The following is a 15,622-nucleotide window of genomic DNA, read 5'->3' on the forward strand; positions in this document are numbered from 1 at the left end:
AAATATATACCGACGGGCTTCTTTCAGTTTCTACCAAATCTACTCACATGGCTTTGATCAGCCGGAGGCTATAGTAGAAGACACTTGCCAAAGGTGCCACGCACTGGGACTGAACCCGGAACCATGTGGTTCGTAAGGAAGCTACTTACCACACAGCCACACCTGCTCATACATATATATACATGCATATATACACATACATATATACATACACACAATACACACACACATATATATATACCTACATATACATACATATATATATACACATACATACACATATATATACATATATATATACACATACATACACATATATATACATATATATATACACATACATACACATATATATACATATATATACATATATATATATACATATATATATTCATACATATATATATACATATATATAAACATACATATATATATATACATATATATTTTTATTTATTTACTTATGGGTTTCAGCCAAGTGGCTGTGGTCATGCTGGAACACCACTGTGACTTTCCTTCTTTATGCTGTGCTCTCTTCACGTTCCTTGCATGGCTCTTCTCCTCCACGTGATATAGTTCAATCAAGAGTTTTGATGGCACATCTGGTATATAAGAGAATTTGACATCGTTGCCCTAAACTGTGTCTCATTTCGAGCCATTGGTTCGTATGGTATCGTGGAGAGGAAAGCGTCGAGTTTTGTCTTGAAGTCCTCTATATCCATGTCTTGCATGTCTCTCAAATGTTTTGGCAGGGCATTAACGAGCTGAGGTCCTCTGAAACCAAAGTTGTTGCAGTACCTCGTTCTTATGTGAGATGCAGTGGACGGCACCTTTGGTACCATGCAGTGGCGACCTGTGCAGGTATTCTTGTAGTACTTGATGCCAAAGTTTGGTACCAGTCCTTCCAGTATTTTCCATATGTATATTATTACATATCTCTCCCGACTGCGCTCCAGGGAGTAGAGACCTAGTGCCTTCAGTCGCTCCCTGTAGTTCATCTGTTGGACTGTGGAGATCTTTTTTGTATAGTGACGCTGAATTGCCTCGAGTTCTGCTGTCCGCTTGACACTGTGTGGTGACCACAACTGAGAGCAATAGTCTAGGCGGCTCAGAATAAATGTCTTCCACAGAGTCAACATGACTTTTTGATCCCTTGTACGGAATGTCCTCAGTATCCACCTTGCTGTCAACTTGACAATGTGCATGTGAAATGATGCATCACTACACATGTTGATGCCCTGGTCTCTTACTGTTTGTGGTTCTTGGATTGCAGTACCTCCAGGTCCTGTGTATGCCAGTTGGGAGGCACTTGTGGCCTTGTAGCGCAGTACTTGGAATATTTTTTGCATTGAACTGCATATTATTTTGCTCTGCCCACTTGTATATTGTATTTAGTTCATTCTGCAGGCTTATAATATCATCAGGATTCTTTATTACCTAAGATAGTTTTGTGTCATCAGCGTAGCTAGTGACAGTGGCTCTCCGAGTGACCGTGGGCATGTCCAGAAGGGCCACTATGAACAGTAGTGGCCCCAGGACAGTTCCTTGCGGAACACCGCTCAGTATTTGCGTTTCCCTAGATAGGTCTCCTTTGGCTGCAACTGTCTGACTTCTACCATTCAAGAAGTCATGCAGCCATTCTCCTAATTTACCAGCTATACATATATACACACATATATACATTATATATATATATATATATATATATATATATATATATATATACATATATATACATATATATATATACATATATATACATATACATACATATCATCATTGTTTAACGCCCGCTTTCCATGCTAGCATGGGTTGGATGATTTGATTGAGGACTGGTGAAACCAGATGGCTACACCAGGCTCCAATCTGATTTGGCAGAGTTTCTACAGCTGGATGCTCTTCCTAACGCCAACCACTCAGAGAGCGTAGTGGGTGCTTTTACGTATCACCCGCACGAAGGCCAGTCAGGCGGTACTGGCAACGATCACGCTCAAAATGGTGCAATTTATGTGCCACCCACACAAGCCAGCCCAGAGGCACTGGCAACGATCTCGCTCGAAAATCCCACGAAGGCCAGCCAGGCGGCACTGGCAACGGTCACGTTCAAAATGGTGCATTTCATGTGTCAGCCGCACAGGAGCCAGTCCAGGGGCACTGGCAACGATCTTACTTGGCTTGCCGGGTCTTCTCACGCACAGCACATTTCCAAAGGTCTCGGTCAGTAGTCATCACCTCGGTGAGGCCCAATGTACGAAGGTCTTGCCTCACCACCTCAGCCCAGGTCTTCCTGGGCCTACCTCTTCCACGGGTTCCCTCAACTGTTAGGGTGTGGCACTTTTTCACGCAGCTATCCTCATCCATTCTCACCACATGTCCATACCAGCGCAATCGTCTCTCTTGCACACCACAACTGATGCTTCTAATGTTCAGCTTTTCTCTCAAGATACTTACACTCTGACGGGTATTCACATTGACATTACACATCCAACGGAGAATACTGGCTTCATTCCTTGCGAGCTTACGTATGTCCTCAGTAGTTACAGCCCATGTTTCACTGCCATGTAGCATGGCTGTTCGTACGCATGCGTCATACAGTCTGCCTTTTACTCTGAGTGAGAGTCCCTTTGTCGCCAGCAGGGGTAAGAGCTGTCTAAACTTTGCCCAGGCTATTCTTATTCTAGCAGCTACACTTTCAGCGCACCCACCCCCACTACTAACTTGGTCGCCCAGATAGCGGAAGCTATCGACTACCTCTAGTTTTTCACCCTGGAATGAGATAGAAGTTGTTTCCTGTTTGTTTACAGTCTTTATTGCACCTGAACATCTGCCACAAACAAAAACTAACTTGCTAGTTAACCTGCCTTTGATGTTGCTGCACCTCTTATGTGTCCATAGCTTGCACCGGGTACATCTTATAGAGTTACTACCTACTCCTTTTCTACATACTGAGCAGGGCCATCTACCTGAAGGGGTTTGTGTTTTATCTACCTTCCTACTTATTAGGATTTTGGTTTTAGCTGGGTTGACTCTAAGGCCCTTCAATTCTAGACCTTGCTTCCACACCTGAAACTTCTCTAGTTCTGATAGTGACTCCGCAATTAGGGCAAGGTCATCAGCATAGAGGAGCTCCCAGGGGCAACCTGTCTTGAACTCCTCTGTGATTGCCTGGAGGACTATGATAAATAAGAGGGGGCTGAGGACGGAACCTTGGTGGACCCCTACCTCTACCCGGAATTCATTGCTGTACTCATTTCCAACCCTCACCTTACTGGCAGCATCTCTGTACATGACTCGCACAGCTCTCACTAACCATTCTTCTATCCCAAGTTTCCTCATTGACCACCAGATAAGGGATCGGGGGACCCTGTCAAAGGCTTTCTCCATGTCAACGAAAGCCAGGTACAGAGGTTTATCCTTAGCTAGGTATTTCTCCTGCAGCTGTCTCACTAGAAATAAGGCATCAGTAGTGCTTTTACCTGGCACGAACCCAAACTGCATCTCATCTAAATTGATTCGCTCCCTAATTAGTTGGGCTATGACCCTCTCTGTAACTTTCATAACCTGATCTAACAGCTTGATGCCTCTGTAATTATTTGTATTATATATATACATATATATATACATGTATATATACATATGTATATATACATATGTATATATATTTACATATATATATATACATATGTATATATATATACTCATTTACTCATTTCAGTCTTTTGACTGTGGCCATGCTGGAGCACCGCCTTTAGTCGAGCAAATCGACCCCAGGACTTATTCTTTGGAAGCCTAGTACTTATTCTATCGGTCTCTTTTGCCGAACCGCTAAGTTACGGGGACGTAAACACATCAGCATCGGTTGTCAAGCGATGGTGGGGGGACAAACACAGACACACAAATATATATATATACATATATACGACAGGCTTCTTTCAGTTTCCGTCTACCAAATCCACTCACAAGGCTTTGGTCAGCCCGAGGCTATAGTAGAAGACACTTTCCCAAGGTGCCAAGCAGTGGGACTGAACCTGGAACCATGTGTTTGGTAAGCAAGCTACTTACCACACAGCCACTCCTACGCCTACTACCAATCTGTCAACTGGCAGGAGCCAGATACCCGTCTCTATGGGGTTCACTAGGTTCTGTACCATCTTTTCCCTGCAAGGCTAAGCATTCTCTAATCTGCCCTGATGACACCTTCCCATATTTTCTTTGTTCTACCTCAACCAACACATAGCATACTTTTTTTATATCCAACATACATAATCTATTACTTACACTACTCATTTCTCTCCAAGCATCAACCAATCTTAATTTGTTTTGGTTTTGCATTTAGAAATGTCTTCCAGTTATTTCCTCCTGAATTCATCTAGTCAATTGAAAACCACACTATTTTTTGTTTTCTTACTTTCTCACAGATGAATTCTCAGAAAAATTAGCTGGTGAGCAGCTGTAGCAAATTTCACATATGCAAACATGAGATAAAGAAACTAAAGGACTTTTTACACATTTCACATGTATCCTCTTTTCCACCAGATTTATACAACTACTTTGGTAACCATGTCGGTTAATCTTCCTTTTTTAAAGTTATCTCAAAACAAAATTGGTCACCCATGTTTTTTTTTTTGTCTCTTCCTATTTCTTGTTTTAAAACAAACTGCTCTTTTGTTTCCAATAAGAAAATGGATTTGCTCATTCTGAGCACTTGTCTTAACCACGTGAACCAAAATGATGGAAAGTGGATCTTCAAAATTATTATTCTGGTTATTATTAACTTTATTTATTTTTATGTTTTAAGAATACAATTTTTCGTATATTTTGTGTGGAGGGAGGAGAGAGAGGAATGAACTCAAGTCTAACAAAAAAATCTATGAAAATATACAAACAATAGCCTTCTACTAAAATGTAAAAGTACAAATTCTCGTTAGAAATTTAAACATTTTCAGTTAGCCGTTAATGATTTTCTTTCAAAAAGCTATTTTTACCTGACATTTAATTATAAAGAAAAAATAGTGAAGAAAAAAAAATCAATTTCAGTGTCTCGAGGCAAACAAGTCGGTTTGTTTTCTATTAATTGAATGTCATGATCCACTTTAGAGACCTTTTGAGAAAATAGATCTTTCATCGCTTTGAGAACGGCGAGCAGTCTTTGAAACCGAAATCAGACACTGGCATATACTATAAATTCAAGAAACAAATAACGTAGAAGACACATGTAGGAAAAGGACAATGACAGAAGCTCTGTGTGTGTGTATGTTGGGATAAAATTACTAGTTCACTCTGAGGCAATACGCAGGATAAAATTTTTATTCTGCAATATTTATATAATTCTATCTTTTGTTTTAGCGGTAGTTGAAACTATTATACTACACTTGGTCATGTGTTTTATGTGTGTATATTATACCAGCATGACCGCAGCCACTTGGCTGAAACACATAGATAAATAAATAAAACATATATATAAATATATATATAGAGAGAGAGAGAGAGAGAGAAAGAGAGAGAGAGAGTACACACGCATGTGTGTATGTGAATATATACAGCTGTGTAAGTGTTTGTGTGCGTATTTATGTGTCATATGTATGTTGCAATACTGATATTAAACAACACATGAGCTATAAATCGTTATTTTGCTTTCTTTTACTAATAAATAGAACAAATTAATGTGGGTGGGCATATGTGGGTATACATAAAAGAAATAATAACAAAATTGAAAGATAGGCATGAAATATGTTTAATCCCCAAAATAAATTGCTAAATTATATTTGGAAAACATGCTTATCGATCACTTAGAATCACTTTAAAAAAAGCTAGAATTATAAAACAAAACTACATCAACGAGCAAGGCCATTTAAAAGGCAATGAAAATAAACCACTAGTGACATTCTCTATCAACACAAAGACCTAATTTTTATCTAACACCACATAAGTTTGGGTTTTCTTTTGTAATTCCCTAATTTCATTTTTTTAATTTTTATCGTTAAGTTAAATCTCGTCCATAGTTCAATCAAGTGTGATATTAGAATTTGGAGAAAATTTTTGTGAGATTTAACAAAAAATCCTGGTCAATGTAATAAGATGGTCGAGAAACGGAAGAGAAGGTGTTAGAAATATAGAAGAACAACATTTAAAAGTGAGGGAAGAGAAAATAAAAAGCTATCAATTATTATAAAGGAAATAACAACAACAACAAAATTGAAAAGAAAGGACTTGTCGATATGAAGATATTACAAATCTGAAAATACATGTATTAGATGTAAATCAAATATTTACAAATATGAAGCTTATTTGCCACAAGGACATCAAGGATGATACAAAGACGAAACAACAAAGGCAAAGAGAGAAACGGAATACTCCATAAATTATAACTATGTGAAACAATAAACTATGTAGCAATACACATATATAGGAATAAAACATAATTAACACTCACCTCGGACACTGCTCATTTCTTCATTTATGTCGTAAAGGAATTGGGTATGTAATTCTACTGCTAATAATAATAGTTAACCCCGAGTGTCAGAGGTATTTACAGAACAAAAATAAATATAAAAATAGCAAATATGAACTAACTAGCAGCAGTTCTGGTTCGATGATGATAATTAATTATCTATTTTATACATATATGTAATGTATATAATATATACATACACACACAGACATATATATATATATATATATAAGTATATATATATGTATGTGTGTGTATAAATCTCTAACACACGCACCTTCTCTCACTCTTTCTTTAAACAACTTCAATCTCCTGCACTCGCTCTCTCCTCTCACTGATACAAAAGGAAAGAGACAGTACAATGGCGATAATACAAAATACACATCAGACAGTGGGAGGAAGAAAAAGCAAAGGCGATTAAAGAAGTAAAAAAAAGGTGTTGAAGATTGAGTGAGAAGGAAATGAGGGAAGAGAAAATGTCGCTCAACGACGGATGACTTGTGGCGTCCTCTAGCGACAACGTACTCGAACTACTACAATTACAGTTCTTGGATCTATTAATTTCATTTTATAATTGAACAAAGTACCCGTTTGGAGGAAAAACGTAGCTATTTTTTTTTTAATTTTAGCATTTTTTTAAAGTTTATATTTTTAAATTAATTCTCCTTGCGGTTAGAGATGCTTAAATGCTCCCAATTTTCTTCCGAATTTGGAGCATTTAATACCTGCTTATTTTCCATCAGTATGGAAGTAATGAAGTTAGGATCATTAATTGATTTTTTATTATTATTATATTTAATGTTCATTGTAAAAGTGTTTCTATTAACCATTGATGAAAGACTTAGCTCCCTTAGATTTACATTTATGGTTTACACAAAAATAAAATATCGTTTCGTAAAAATATTATTCCTAGTTTTCTATTTATTGTGTACATTAAGGCTTTCTTTAAGACAAAGAATAATAATCCTTTCTACTATTGGCCCAATGCCTTAACTCTGGGGGGAAGGGGCCAGTGGATTACATCGAAAGGCAATGACGACGTCAGAACGTAATGAATCGTAAGAAATACCGCACATCATCTTTCTGACGCTCTAATAATTTTGCCAGCTACAACAAATAATGATTCTTTCTAACTTTGGCACAATGCCAGCAATTTTAAGGGTGGGGACAAGCCAATTACATCGATCCCAGTACTTGACTAGTACTTTGTTTTATCGTCCCCGAAAGGATGAAAGGCAAAGGTGACTTCGACAGGACTTGAACTGAAAACGTAAAGAATTAAAAGAAATGCTGCTAAGCATTTTGTCCGATGCACTACCGATTCTGCCAGCTTACCAATGATTTGTTTATTAACCACGAGGGTTTACATTAGGAAAAACATAATGGACAGTACAGGACAAAACAAAGAATAATAATAATAGCAAGAGCATAAACCTCCGCCAAAGGCAACACCAACATCCTCTCAACGATTAGCCATAGAAGATTTTTAAAATGAGAATTTCTGAAATAAACTCGACTGCCCTCACAAACGAGAATGCTAAAAATTAACCCGACTGCTCTCAAAAATTAAGTAAAAAAAAAACAGGAAAAATAACCAAGAATCCTTGTCCGGTACCGGATCGATCCCAAAGTCTAGTCAGTTTGTGCCAGTCACGAGGTCAAACATCCCTGAAAGTTTCATCCAAATCCATTCAGCAGTTCTTGAGATATCTTGTCCACAGACAAACAAATAAATATAACTGAAAACAATACCTCCACCTTCGCCAATGCAGAGGTTTCAAATTTTGCCACAAGGGCAGCAATTTTGCGGGAGAGAGTGAGTTGATTACATTGACCCCATTGTTCAACTGGTACTTAATTTACCAACCCGAAAAGGATGAAAGGTAAAGTTGACCTCAACAGAATTTGAACTCAAAATGTAAAGACGGATGAAATGCTGCTCAGTATTTTGCCCTTTGTGCTAACAATTCTACCATCTTGCCACCTTAATAAAAATAATGATGATGATGGTGGTGGTGATGATGATGATGATGACAAAAGCCCTGATGCAGTACCAGGCACTGGCACTCATGACTTCTGATCTTAACTGATTGGAAGTGTTATCATGTACATTGTTTTTGTTTTGGTATATAAGATGGGCTACAACAAATATTCTGCTCAGTACCACAGATTTGCTTGTCAGTTGTTTGACCTTAACCAGTTGAGCATGTCCCTTAGTGGCTGACGATATGTGCAACTCTGATCACGAGCGGAAGTAGTTGCGGAGCATCATAGCCATGTGTTGAGAGGAATTCTTTGAGGGTTTGGATAATTCACCTTTGGAAACATGGGTGTTTTGTTCAACATCCTTATACCTTATTCAGAGACCTTTTGAGTGGGATGGGCTACTCAACCTGAAGAAAATTCTAACTGGGCCCCCACCTGCAAGGTCATGTGCTGTTTATCTTGATATGAGATCACCGTGTCATGCACTGCTCTCTTACTCACTCAATAATAATAATGATAATGATGATTTATTTACCATCAGGGCAAGGGATGAGAAGGACAGTACAAAGATAAACATACAGTGTGAGGGTTTACATATAATGAAATGATAAAAGTAAAATTAAAAGTATTATTATAAATATATAGAAAGAATACACGGTTTTCAATAAAATAAAGAAAGAAGAATAGTATCCAACAGTAAAAAGGAAAAAAAAAGGATGATAGTGATGCAGTTCTCCTAATACAGGAGGACCTCTAAGAATAATTGAGGGACCCTAATAATTTCTTTTATTAGCCACAGTGGTGTAAATGAGGGGCACAATCACAAGGACAGAAAAATTGTGTGGGGATTTACATAAAGGATGGGAAGAAAGAAATGGAAAAGACAATGAAATGCAATAAAAGTATACAAAGTACAGCATGTGTCAAAAGTAGCACCCAGTTTCTGGGAAGTCATGCCTTTCTTTGTTATTTTGGAGGTTATTACAGACAGTTTTGAAAGTTATTAAATTTGGATTATGTATCATGTTAATATTCATTGATATCCCAACCCATAAAACAAGGATTAGAAGTATCTCCCAGTTGGGAAGTCAAATATATCAACCCTAAAACAGCAGTTGCCCATTACTTTTGACTTGCCCTATATGTAATACTGCAGTCCTCCTGATACAGGAGAAACTCCAGCAAGGGCCAATCAACTTAAAATGGTCAATAAGGGCTTGACCAAAGAGGAAGGTGTCTTTCCTTAATCCTTTCAGTCTTATTCCACCACACATCCTCTTTCTCTATAGCCACTTGATAGAATACTACCTACTCTGCCTTGTTAAAAGTGGGTAGTGGGGATGATCCTCAAATGACCAATGGTCAGATTCATCCAACACATGTTTGACACGACTTCTCTACAAGTCAACAATACTCAGGCACTGCACAGGTGAATGCAGTAGTTTCATTGCTCTGTAAACATCTCAGGCAATTCCACCTGTAGAGTTTATCTGGAACCAGCAGTGCTCCTTCGTAGCACTACCAGACCAGGGATTTCTAAAAATTAAGGTGTGGAGTAAAGTTTATGCAATAAAAAAGAAAAGACAAGTGAATTTCTTTGGAAAAAGAAAATATATGGAAATGTTGTCGTTAATGTTCAGAAATATTAATGAAAAAATGAATAAAATTGGAAAAATAATGTGTAGAGATTGATGTGAGGAGGAAGCAGTGGTGGGAGTAAGTAAAAGATGGCCTTAGGGCATGAGGACACTGGGAAGTTACCGGGGGACCCTAATCTCTGTATATTGTATTTTTCTATGTAGGATCTTCAATACACCGCTTTGTCTGAGTAGTTTGTACGGTATGCAAGTAAAGAGGGGTGGAGTTGCTAAACTTTGAAGCAGGAACCAAGTTAGTTGAAATAGAAAGTACAGGGAGCAGGTCAAATCAAGCTTTGTTTCCCTTACCTTTCCATAAGAGCTATCCTTCCCTTCTAAGAGAAAGGTGTCTGTATCTTCTCCTATACTCACCTTCTTGTATCTTTAAGATACTCTGGCATATCATCACCACCTGCTTTATATTCTTTCCAACTACACCCACTTACCCAGGGTAGCCTTGTATCTCCTCTATAGCAGGAGACTTGGGCTTATACTTCCTCTCAACATTTGACTAACCCTAACCCCTTTCAAATACTACCCCCATTTCTTGAAGCGGGTTATTTTTTGTCCTTTCCCTCCCTTTTTTCTTTCTCTCTTTTTCCCTCATCTTGCAAGTTACTTGGTATCCTCACACATGCCAGTGGCATGATAAAAGCACCCAGTACACTTTGTAAAGTGGTTGGTGTTAGGAAGCGTATCCTGCCATAGAACAACAATGGAGTTTGATGCAGCCTATTAAACTGTCCAACCCATGCCAGCATGAAAGTGGAAGTTAAATGAAGATGATGATGAATGCTGGCAACAGACTGGAGTCTGCAAAAGCACCCAAGGTACCAGGTGGAGATGTTAAATTAAGTCTATCATCCAAATAGGCCATGGTGGTATTTGAACTCAGAATGCAAAGATCCAGAACAAACACTACCAAGCTCAAATGTTTCCACCAGTCCATTGATTTATAATGATACTTTATTTATTGACCTCAGAGGGGTGAAAGGCAGAGAGAATGCAAATCAAGCTATGGACACACAATATGAAAAAGTTCTGGACTAGTTCTGTAGTGTGCCAACAGATGGCAGCACATGGTTGTGTGTACAGTGAGAGCTAGCAGTGACCTTCATGAGGCTGTGTTTACTTCGCAAGTTGTGAAATTTGTGTTTTTGAGATCATGTGTACACTGTAGTCTGTGATTTTTGTCATGGACAGGAAGCTGGAAGGAAGAGCCAATGTGAAATTATGCATTAAACTTGGGAAGTCTGCTACAGAGACATTGAGCATGCTTCAGCAAGCTTATGGCAATGAACCAATGAGTCGTACACAATGTTTCAAATGGCATGGGTGCTCAAAAGCAGACCGTACCTGAAAGATGATGAGTGATCTGGAAGGCCAGCCATGAGTGTCACCCCTTGGAAATGTGGAGAAAATTCATCATTGGAGGACAATCAACAACACTGTTGATGTTGTTTGTCTGTTGTATGGATCTGTGCAGGCAATCCTAACATCCATGAAGAATTAAATTCTTCATGACACCAAACTCTCCTCATTCATGAGTTTCTTGCCAAAAACAACATGGTATTGCATCTGCACCCACGCTATTCACCAGATTTAGCAAGATGAAATGTAACTCAAAGGTCACATGTCTGAACACCATTGTTGAGATCAAGAGTGAATTAAAGAAGGTTCTCAACTTGCTTACAGAAAAGGACTTCTAGGCCAGATTCCAAAAGCAGCAGGAACACTGGGACCAGAGTATTGCTGTGCAAGATGGCTATTTCAAAGAAGACGATGTTAAAACTTAGGTAAATGATTTATTGTGTCTGGGGAGAGCCATTCAATTTTAGTGCCTTATTATTTAACACACTCATCAATTCGATTTCCACTCATTTACTTATTTGCTTTTTCTAAAATTTTCGTTGTGTCTTGCAACCTTTTCAATAGACATTGACTCTGTCCATTATCAGAGCTGCGTTCTTTTTGTTTGTGTGCATGTGTATACACATATGTATGTATGTATGTGTGTGTGCCTGTGTATGCATATATATACGTATGCATGTGTGTACGTTTGTATGTATGTATTCTGTATATTCGTGTGTGTGTGTGTGTACACACAAACACATGAATATGCAGAATGCATACATACAAATGTACACACACGCATATATATATATATATATATTTATATATATATATTACTTTATGTATATATTAATATTATCTCAGTTTAAAAAAACCTTGACAATGTAAATATGTTAATAGTTACCATGGGTAGCAAAAATCACACAAAAAAACCTGGATATCACACCCGTTTTATAGGTAGAGATACCAAGTTAAACGATGCATTTTGAGTAGATATGAATAATAACAATAAATGGAGCAAAACGCATATAAATAAAAGTTCCTTTAATTCCTACATATGTTTCAAAATATATGTGCACTCTACTCCAAAGAAGTAAGAACTGCTGGAATTGCACATATATTCTCTGTCAGCGAACCAACATATAGAAGCAAGACAAATGCGAAATGAAAGGTTACTTACGAGTTATAATATTATAATATTATATGGCCAAGTAAGTGACCGTTAGAAGTAAGAATGCTGGATTACATAGAGTTATAATGGGAGGGGGGCTGTAAACGCTATACTAAAGGTTTAAATTAAATGATTAAAATGGGAGCTGGGCAAAATGGATCACAGTAAAGTAAACTGAAGCCGTAAACTATAAGCTAATATATAAACTATGGGCACCCCAATGTATTCATCATGTTTATGTGTAATCCCAAATGGTTTGAGGTAATGCGGGAACTTCTCCCACTGCCATCAGCATGATATTATTGCCAGCGTTTTCAGGCAGAAGCTGGCTAAGCTAATTGATTTAATCAAAAAAGGGCAGGTTTTTGGGCCTGTTAAGTGCCACATGTATACTGTTGAGTGGCAGAAGAGAGGGTTACCACACGTGCACATTTTGGTTTGGTTGGTCACTAAAATAGACCCTACAGTTCTAGATGACATCATCACAGCAGAAATCATGGACCCCACTGCTGACCGGCAGCTGTACGACATTGTGAAGGCACACATGGTGCATGGTCCATATGGTCCCTGTTTTCAACAGTTCTCCTCATGCCACAAAGACTATGTGTGCACTAAATGATACCCAAAGAGGTTTGTGGAGGAGACCCAGACTGGTGGCGACGGATATCCACTGTACAGACGAACGCGGCCTGAGAATGGGGAATTCACTATGACGTTACGGGGTCATCAAGTTCATAACAGATGGGTGGTCTCATACTGTCCATTACTGAAGAAAATTTTCAACGCTCATATAAATGTGGAGTTCTGTCATTCAGTAAAATCAATAAAGTACATATGTAAATATGTTAACAAGGGTTCTGACGCTGCCATGTTCACTGAGCATGAAGTTTTGTAACAGCACATTTGCTGCCGTTGGTGGAAAAGGAAGATGCCGTATTCACCTGTGAACGTTTTACACACCCTTCCAGGACTACCTACCAAATTGTGAGAATGATAACACAGCTTTTTCAGGGCCACCTCACATTCTATTGTTACCCCCTTCTGAGAGTGTTGCAATGCACTTTGCAGGGCTTTCTATCCAGTTGCAAATCGATTGGTTCGGTGTAAACTTATATCAATCTTTGCCTCAATAATCATAACTGAGTAGAATCATTAAGAGTACTTTAAAGCAATTAAGCCCTGAGCAACTCCGGGCACTTCTGCTAGTGTGTATATACACACACATATATATACAGAGAGAAAGAGATGTTTTCTGTTGCTATCAGAAATTTTGAAGTTTTCAAATTAAGTGAAAATTTTCAAATTTGGTATATTAATGTACTTTTTCACACTGAATCCAATTTGGGGATGCATTTACTCCAGAAAAATGTTAGAGAGCTTTAAAATTTGATAATTTTTACCCAGTCAGAAAACAGGATTTAGAAGCTAGCACTTTCTGCATGGTAGCTGTTTATATGAAAGTAAATATTATGACAAATTTTTAAACAAAATGAAAGCAATTACATATCATATCAAGGGAGATGAGAAATATACATATACAAACAAAGAGTGATAAAAAGTATGGTAAAATATATATAGAGAAAGAGAAAGCGAAAGGCATGAAAGAGAGAGAGCCTGACGAATATAGATGTGTTTGTGTGTGTGTGTGTGTGTATATCATCATCATCATCATCATCGTTTAACGTCTGCTTTCCATGCTAGCATGGGTTGGACGATTTGACTGAGGACCGGTGAAACCATATGGCTACACCAGGCTCCAATCTGATTTGGCAGAGTTTCTACAGCTGAATGTCCTTCCTAACGCCAACCACTCTGAGAGTGTAGTGGGTGCTTTTATGTGCCACCGGCACAAAGGCCAGTCAGGCAGTACTGGCAATGGCCACGCTCAAAATGGTGTATTTTATGTGCCACCCAATAAGTCTTCGCAAGCTGAGTTTCATGTCCAATGAAGGAGATGATGTTGGCATGGGTTTCCTAGTCATTCAATAATTTATATTTCTTCAAGTATGTTGAAATAGTTATCATAAAATGGTGTCAGTTTAATCAACTATATTTCTCATGTACAAAATCATTGTAAGTTGTCAGTGTACATAACTAGTATGAATAATTGAAGTTGTTGAAATACAACTAAACTCTGAATGAGTAGACCCATGATCACAGGTATATAATCCGTAGCGATATTACTAGCAGTATATCTAGGACTATATTATCCAACCTAGTTGTTCTTTATCTTAAGGACAATATAATGAGGTAGATTTGGTTGCTTTTCTGGTAGTTCGAAGGACACTAAGGAGCCAACGATCAATGATAGACCCATAATCAAATGTATTCCAGCTATGACTTCCATCTTTATTTCAGTCAGCGTCTCTGAGACAACGTTGTCCAATGTATTTTTTCTGTATTAAAAAATGGTTGGTTACTTGAACCAGACATGACAGTTATTTCTAGTAGATCAGATGACCCCTGTAGGAACTTCCCGTTAACTTTGTATTGATAGTTATCCTTGTATGTGGGTGTTATTGATTTCTGTCATAGACACGAAGGCTCAAAATTGAGGGAGGTACGCAATCGATTTAACTGGTCTCAGTGTATAACTGGTATTTATTCTATTAACCCTTCTCCATAGACGACAGGCAAAGTCGGCCTGCGTGTAATTCGAAGGAAGAAAGTGTGATTTAATTAAATACCAGACGATATTTTATCAGTTGCTCTATCGATTCTACCATCTACAAATGTAGCATGTGGATGGTATTTTCGTTATTTCCAAGTGAATGAGAAAGCTTTATATTAGCAGAATCGTCATAGTATTTGGTTTGGTCTTTTTCTTTTCTGAGTTTAGAACTCTCTGATGTTAATCAACTTTGCCTGTCGTCATATTTCTTGGGGTTGATAAAACCAGTCGAGGATCTTTTTTAAAACGGGGGCCACATTTTTCATTAATGTTTTACGTAGTGTTTTTGGTACCGAAAGACTTTCAAACTTCGTATACTTATCTATTTTGTGTTATAGAACAGAAAAATATTT

General features: G+C 38.0%; 1 protein-coding gene across 26 annotated transcripts in view; it reads right to left on the minus strand.

Annotated features, from left to right (window-relative positions):
* The window catches only part of LOC106867842 (YTH domain-containing protein 1), a 75,897-nt gene that overhangs the window by 56,810 nt on the left and 3,465 nt on the right, over positions 1–15,622 (minus strand). For 3 of the 26 annotated variants that reach the window (XM_089358583.1, XM_089358570.1, XM_052971150.2), the window contains exon 1: positions 6,434–6,598. The exons of 13 other annotated variants lie outside the window; for them this stretch is intronic. In XM_089358583.1, coding sequence (XP_089214709.1) covers positions 6,434–6,449 — 16 coding nt within the window. In that variant the 5' untranslated portion in view covers positions 6,450–6,598. Of the gene's footprint in view, positions 1–6,433; positions 6,986–15,622 lie in introns of those variants that run through there. 10 more of the 26 variants (XM_089358579.1, XM_052971154.2, XM_089358581.1 and 7 more) reach the window with 9 other exon arrangements.

The sequence above is a fragment of the Octopus bimaculoides genome, chromosome 10 (genome assembly GCF_046866305.1).
Source record: "Octopus bimaculoides isolate indiv1 chromosome 10, ASM4686630v1, whole genome shotgun sequence".
In the NCBI taxonomy this organism is placed as follows: domain Eukaryota; kingdom Metazoa; phylum Mollusca; class Cephalopoda; order Octopoda; family Octopodidae; genus Octopus; species Octopus bimaculoides.